At 43.0% G+C, this 7,013-nt stretch overlaps 1 protein-coding gene across 1 annotated transcript; it reads right to left on the reverse strand.

The window, feature by feature from the left end:
- Positions 1-259: 259 nt before the first annotated feature.
- Positions 260-4,239, reverse strand: LOC123069786 (uncharacterized). The gene is made up of 2 exons (XM_044492726.1): positions 2,436-4,239; positions 260-2,034 (listed from the first exon to the last, which is right to left on the reverse strand). The coding sequence occupies exon 2, from the start codon at positions 2,029-2,031 to the stop codon at positions 1,000-1,002; it is 1,032 nt and encodes a 343-aa protein (XP_044348661.1). The 5' UTR covers positions 2,032-2,034; positions 2,436-4,239; the 3' UTR covers positions 260-999.
- Positions 4,240-7,013: the final 2,774 nt, after the last annotated feature.

Below are 7,013 nucleotides of genomic sequence, written 5' to 3' on the forward strand. Positions count from 1 at the left end.
AGTAAACTCGACCATTTTAAACTTTTGCAATGATAAAAGAGGATCAACAAGTTTAAATGATGACTGTGCCAAATGGTTCCTAAAGAGAGCATGATCCCAAGAACAAAATGAACTGGAATTAAATCTTGTGATCAAATCACTTATTTACAGAGATAAAGCAATGATTATATTATTATTAGTCTCACCATAGGAACATACCACCGATCCCGAGAACATGGTATACACCTGGCTCGACCAATTATTAGTTTTTTTTATTGTGTCCCCAAAGGAACATACCACCGATCCCAGGAACATGGTATACACCTAGTTTGACAATTACATTTTTATTTATTTATTACTGTCCAAGCTACCAGATTTCACATGCCACCGATCCAGGGAACATGACATGCTACTGTAGGTAGACCAGACTTATTTATTCATTATTACTTATCTTAAATGAACAACGCATAAGCACAAAAACAGGAATCATCACTTCTCCATGTCTGGTTCACATGCTACCGATCCAGGGAACATAGCATGCTAATCCATAGTGGTTAGGTGATTGCTCTCAATGGGGACACACTTGGCACAAATTCAGCATCTAAACGTGGTGATCTAGGTGTATCGAGGTAAAAGCAGAAAATGATTAAGTTTTCTAGTGTACCCGGGATTTGAGCACTCAAAACTAATAACTTCCACTACTTTCAGCAAGGCAAGCATTGTATAGATCACTAGTTTACAAGGCATTCAACACTCAGTTCACATATTCACATCAATCGCCCTATGTCGACGGTAAAATTCAATGGGACGGTATTTAAGAAATGACTCAAGCAACCCAAATAACGGTTGATTACAGCATGTATAATGTATGATGGTATTCAGATTGGGGTCATGAAACAGCTCACCGGGTTTTGATGGTGTAACACTCGCTCGATCATCTCTAAGCTGCTCCTCTTCTCCTTTGCTTCCTCATGGATGCTCCAGCTTCACTCTTCATCGTGTGTGCCCCATTGCTTCTCCTCATCGCCATGCTTTGGGTCCACCAGGATCCCATGGGATGTCATCTCGAACTTGGTCAGCATGTATTGATTCATGCACAAGCAAAAACCTGAAATAGGACTCACACAAACAACAACTACAAGTGATAGGGTAGATGCCCTCTAAATCATCAATAGAGTACCCAATTACATAAGCATAGCTATAAAGCACATGTTTAGAATGGTAGAAATGAGCAAAGTCAACACTAACATGAGGATGATATTTTTCATTAAGCTCAAGACTAGCATAAGAATGATATGTTTCATTAAGCATAGGTCTAGCACGAGGAAAGTAAATGTGATCATCATTAATGTGAGTAATGCCACTAACAGGGTATATATGATCATATCCAAGCAAATACTTTTTCAAATCTACTTTAACAGATGGCATCATGTAATGCAAGGTGGTAGCAAAGAAATCACAAGGCATCATGTCATCAAGAGGATTGAGTAAACCTGACACATCACGCTCTGGTACGACAATAGGCAAATGAATCTCATGTTCTTCATCTTCATCTACAGCAGCTTCTTGTACTTCTTCAGGAGTAATAGATGATGAGTCTTCAACTTGATCACTTGGGAATTGCAGCTCTTGACCATCTTGTTCCTTGTCTTCTAGTTCATCTTCTTCAATCTGAGGTATCTCTTGCTCAAGGCACTTGCTATCTTGCTCAACGAAATGTGAAGGTGTTGGAACCTCACATGTATCCATGGATATCTCAGCCACACTCAACTCAAGTTGTGAAGAAATAGTGCTGCCAGCGTTGATGTTCTTCTCAATCTTCCTTACTTCTTCCACTAGCTCTTTTCCACTCTTGATCTTCTTCATTTCATCTAGTATAACCTTCCTAATAGGATCATCCTCGGCACTCGAAGTGAACTCGAGACTAAGCAATGTGAGCTTCTCTATATCATCAAATTCATCTTGTGTGCGCACTTGCACATGAGATTGCTCGAAAGGTGCTGGAGTTGTTGGTTGACCAAATGGAGGACCATTTAACTCCATTGGACACATCTCCTGGTATTGAGGTATATGAGTAGGAGGTGAATAAATCTGTTGTGGAGCATAGTTATGGTTCTCCTCATTGTACCTAAATCCCTACATATGATTACTAGAACCAAACTGTGAGATCTCAGGGTTGTTGCTCCTATATGACATATTCTGGTTTTCAGGCCACCCATGTGTGTAATTGTTTTGGTATGAGCTAGGCTGTGGGGCGAAGCTCATGCCATAACAATCGGGAGGGTGAGAGTAACCACGCCGACATTCAGCGGGTGAATGGCCCTGAAATCCACAAATATGGCATGTAGGAGCAACATAAGGATGACCTCTAGAATAAGGATCATAAGAGCTAGGCCTATCCTCAAAAACTACCTCTCGCTGCTGAGCTAAATCATCTAATCGAAGGGAAATCTTACCTATCAGTTCTTGAACACTTTCTGTGCTGTTTGTAGTGTTGCTCGCATAAGCCTGATGATCTGAATAGTAAGCCATAACTGAGAGGATAATCCAACCTGCAAAAAGGAAGAGAAAACAAAAAGATACTAACTAAAACAGGGGTTAGTGGCTAGAGATATATCACAAATATATAGCACAAAGGAAAAAACAAGAAAAACCTAGTCTAAAGCCTCACACAAACGCTCGACGCTAGTCCCCGGCAACGGCGCCAAAATGATCAATTGAAAGTATAGCGGGGTTTTTACGCCCCAAACTACGGATGTCGTGTTCTTCACAGGGACTAAATGATCAGCGATGATGCTTGGCTAAAGCTAGGCTAGACAATTTAAGTGACGATTACAAGGAAAATAAACCTAAGCTATCTAAGACAGTTCCAGAAAATCAACAGACAAAGTAAATGAAAAGAAGCAAAGGGAGGTTCAGATTATCTTCACTATATTTTTGGTATTTTTGTTTTACTAGAGATAATAAAACATCAACACATGCATACATAGACTACAAAAGGAAATCTACAATAAAAGAACACATATATTACTAGAAAGTATGTAAAAGGGGCAAAAGTAAGATTACGGAATAAGGAAAGAAATTTCACATCACAATCACACTCACATATGTATACATCACAGGTACTTGATATCACCACACAAACATATATAACTAACATACAATGTAACAGACGGAAGAAACAATAATGTGTCAAGGACAGAAATATATCACCATACAAATATATATTTATATCACAGGTACAAAGCTACCACAGGTACTACACGATGAACTCCTTTATTCAAGAAGTACAAAACACAAGTGATGGGTTTAACTACCACACATAAGAACAGAGAGTCATATGCCACAATTCAGTTTTCAGATCAACAATTTAAAACCACACAAGCTTGAGTCTGAAACTAAACATATCATAGCACTAGACAAATCTGAATATTACATTCGATCTCAAATCTACAGAAATTTAGAGAGAGGGAGATGGCAGCAGCAGGAGATTGAGGGAGAAGAAGTAGCAGCAGGTTGGAGGGGGAGGAAAAGCAATAGGGCAAGAGGAGAAGGAGGCAGCAGCAGGAGGTTGGAGAAGGGAGAAGCAGCAACAAGCTTGAGAGAGAAGAAGAGAGCTGCGGCTGGGGTTAAGAAGAGGAGCAGCAGCAGGGGCGTGAGGAGAAGGAGCAGTAGCAGTTTTAGGGAGAAGAGAGCAGCAGCGAGATTGAGAGAAGAAGCAGCAACAGGGGAAGATAAAGAAGAAGAAGCAACGGGGGAAGGAGCAGCATCAAGACGGAGGAGAGGAGGAGCAACAAGAGAAGTTGGGGAGCGGCAGCAGGAAGTGAAGGGGAAGGAGCAGCAGGGGGACGTTGGGAGGAGGAGAGGTTCAGAGAAGAGCTTCGGCAAGGAAGAGCAGCAGGGGGCACAGGAGATGAAGAGGCAGGGGAATGAGCAGCAGCAGTCGGGCACAAGCAGAGGTGAGGACTTGCGCGGGGCACCAGACAACCACGACCTCTAGTCTGGTAGGGCGCGTGAGGTTGTGGTGGCTGGATGTGATGGCGCTGGTGGATGGATGGGTTGCGGTAGCGCGGATGGAGATGATGCGGCGTTGTGGAGTAGGTGGAGGTGCTGGGTGGTGCGCCGCCACGCCGGCCTGGCCGCGGCGGCGGCCGGAGGTGGAAGAAGGAGGCGGGGGAAAGAGGGGATGGAGATGCCAGGCACGATCGGATCCCTCCAGCGCCTAGGGATTTTGTTCCCCTCCTCTAGTCTACACTTTGTGATTTGGCCCTCTTTCTTCTCTTCTTTCTTCACAAGAAGATCCTCCCACTTCTTTATCTAGTCCCCTGGTTACTTGTCTTCATCTCACACAAGTCTCTTCTTCCTTCTCTTCTCTTCTTCCTTCTCTTCTCTTCTTCACTCTTCTCGATAGCCACATAGACAGAATCTTGACGATTATAGTGCCTTAGCGCACTTTTCTGCAAAAGAAGCAAGCCACAAGTAAATGATCCCTTTATATGATTTTCATTCAAATATGCAATTTATAGCACGAAATGAATGAATATATCTCAATGAACCGTATATTTGAGTGCCAAAAGATGTATATGAAATGTGCTTATCACCTGCACAGTTCATAGACAAGTGAAATACTCTAAAATACGCAAGATAAGCGTGAGTGCTATGGATGGCGTTCTCATAGAGAGATGGGAGCGGATCCATAGTGGTGTATTGATATGGTGAATATGTGGACTCGTGTGCGCCACCTCAAAAGAGTTACTTGCAGTCGTAGTTCAGGATAGCCACTGAGTCAAAGCTGGCTTGCTGCAGTTAAACTCCACCACCCCCTTTGTTGATAATGACGCATATGTAGTTAGTTCTGATGTAAGTCTTGATGGGTACATTTGTACTCACGTTTGCCTATTTTATGTTTTTGCAGAGAGACTTCAGTCTCACTAGTAGTTCCCCGTGGACTTCGACGTTTAGCTTGTTACCTCAGCTACGATCTTGTGCCCTCAGCAGGATCTGGTAGTTAGTCAGGCTTCTCAGTCTTTTTCATTTGTAGTTGTCTGTACTCAGACATGTTAAGCTTCCGCATGTGCCTTGACTTGTATGTTTTGAATGTTGGGTCATGAGACCCATGTTTGTAATATCTCGCTCCTCGGAGCCTATTGAATAAAATACTTGAGTTGTAGAGTCATGTTGTGATGCCATGTTGTATTTGCACATATCGAGCATATTGTGTGTATGTTATTGAAATGCTTGGTATGTGTGGGATCTGACTATCTAGTTGTTTATCCTTAGTAGCCTCTCTTACTGGGAAATGTCTCCTATTGCTTCCACTGAGCCATGGTAGCTTGCTACTGCTCCGGAACACTTAGGCTGGCCGGCATGTGTCCTTCTTCGTTCCTGTGTCTGTCCCTTCGGGGAAATGTCACGCAATGAATACCGGAGTCCTGTTAGCCCGCTACAGCCCGGTTCACCGGAGTCCTACTAGCCCAGTGCTACAGCCTGGATTCACTCGCTGATGACTGACATGTTCGATGCTAGGTCATGGATGCCTATCCCTGTAAGTTTGTGCCACTTTGTGTTTATGACTAGCCATGTCAGCCCAGGCTCCTTATCATATGGATGCTAGCGACACTATCATATACGTGTGCCAATAGGCGCAAACGGTCCCGGGCAAAGGTAAGGCGACACCCGTGGGGATACCGTGTGTGAGGCCGCAAAGTGATATGAGGTGTTACATGCTAGATCAATGTGGCATTGAGTCAGGGTCCTGACAGCTTTGGTATCAGAGCTTGACTGCCTGTAGGATTACCAAGCCAAACTGGTCGAAGTTGTGTCTAGAAATGCTTTAGTTATATAAGGGAATTGATCGTGGGATGGAACGTAAGGCTCTTTTTACTCCTTTACCTTATGCCTTCTGATCTGAGTCACCTTATCTTCCCTGCGGGGTTAAGGAACTAGGCTTTCTCATCTTTCTATAAGGATCACGTGTTACTAATCCGTAGACTTATAGGATTGTTGGTTCTAAGCTTCGAATCTGTTCCTACTACTTCCATGTAATCATAGCCAGCCTCAGATTCATGATACTACGATGATCGAGTGGTTATGCCACCATTTTTGTAGCTTGTCTCAAATATTTTCGAGCATTTACAGCCGTTATGCTGTCCGAGCCGTCCCAGGTTTCTAAACAATCTGATGCATTTGCAAAATCCTTTCCCTCTGGTTTCGATGTTCCTTTAGGCCAGGTTAATCACACTAATTGTTGAGTTGAGGTATTCTATTGCCTCGACATATATGTTGGAATTATTATTATGACCCTAGGTGTCTCAGGGGATCATCTAGTAATATAGCCGTGTTTTGTGTTTCCAGTGTGATGATTCTGGCCATCATTCTCGAAAGCATCCCGTGATGCCACTTAGTAGTGGGTATCCTATTCCTTGGCTCTTGAACCCGAGACTTACTCTACCTACTTCATGTTGTTAGTGTTTGCTAGTTCCTTTAGGTTATTAGTAACCTTTACGATAGTCCTCGAGGTCCGTGATATTTCCTTCTTCCAAATACCATGAACTGCTTATGGCGGAAGTTCTTTGAACCAAAAGATCGCAACCAGAGTGCTCTTGATGAGCCCTCCATCATAGTTGTGAATCTGCCAGTCCTTCCTCTTCAGCATGGGTTATCCGGAAGAAATATGTTGAACTTGTTCGACATACTAACCTATGTATCCACAACTCAGAAAGATATATGTTCCTTTGAGTTGTCCCTCTGTAGTTGTATTCCGGTCCTTGTCTATCAGTTGATAGTCAAGAGTATGTATGCGTTCGCTCATCGATGCTTACTATTCTTGTGGTCCGTCAAGCCGTTCTATTCCAGAATGACTAGGAGAAATAAACTCCAGTACCTCATCCATTTCCAGGATTGGGTCAAAGTAGTTGTAATCCGCAAATCAAAATGCCAACCCAGCTTTTGATTATGTTCTACCCTGGAGTATTACCCTCTTTATGTCAGGATTTTCATGGGAATTGCACACCATCCTATGAACTCTTGATACA

This window comes from Triticum aestivum, chromosome 3B (assembly GCF_018294505.1).
Source record: "Triticum aestivum cultivar Chinese Spring chromosome 3B, IWGSC CS RefSeq v2.1, whole genome shotgun sequence".
NCBI lineage: Eukaryota > Viridiplantae > Streptophyta > Magnoliopsida > Poales > Poaceae > Triticum > Triticum aestivum.

What these genes read in the sequence shown, in the direction of transcription:
- LOC123069786 (XM_044492726.1), bottom strand. Translation starts at nt 2,031, where the DNA reads ATGTGTCCAATGGAGTTAAATGGTCCTCCATTTGGTCAACCAACAACT.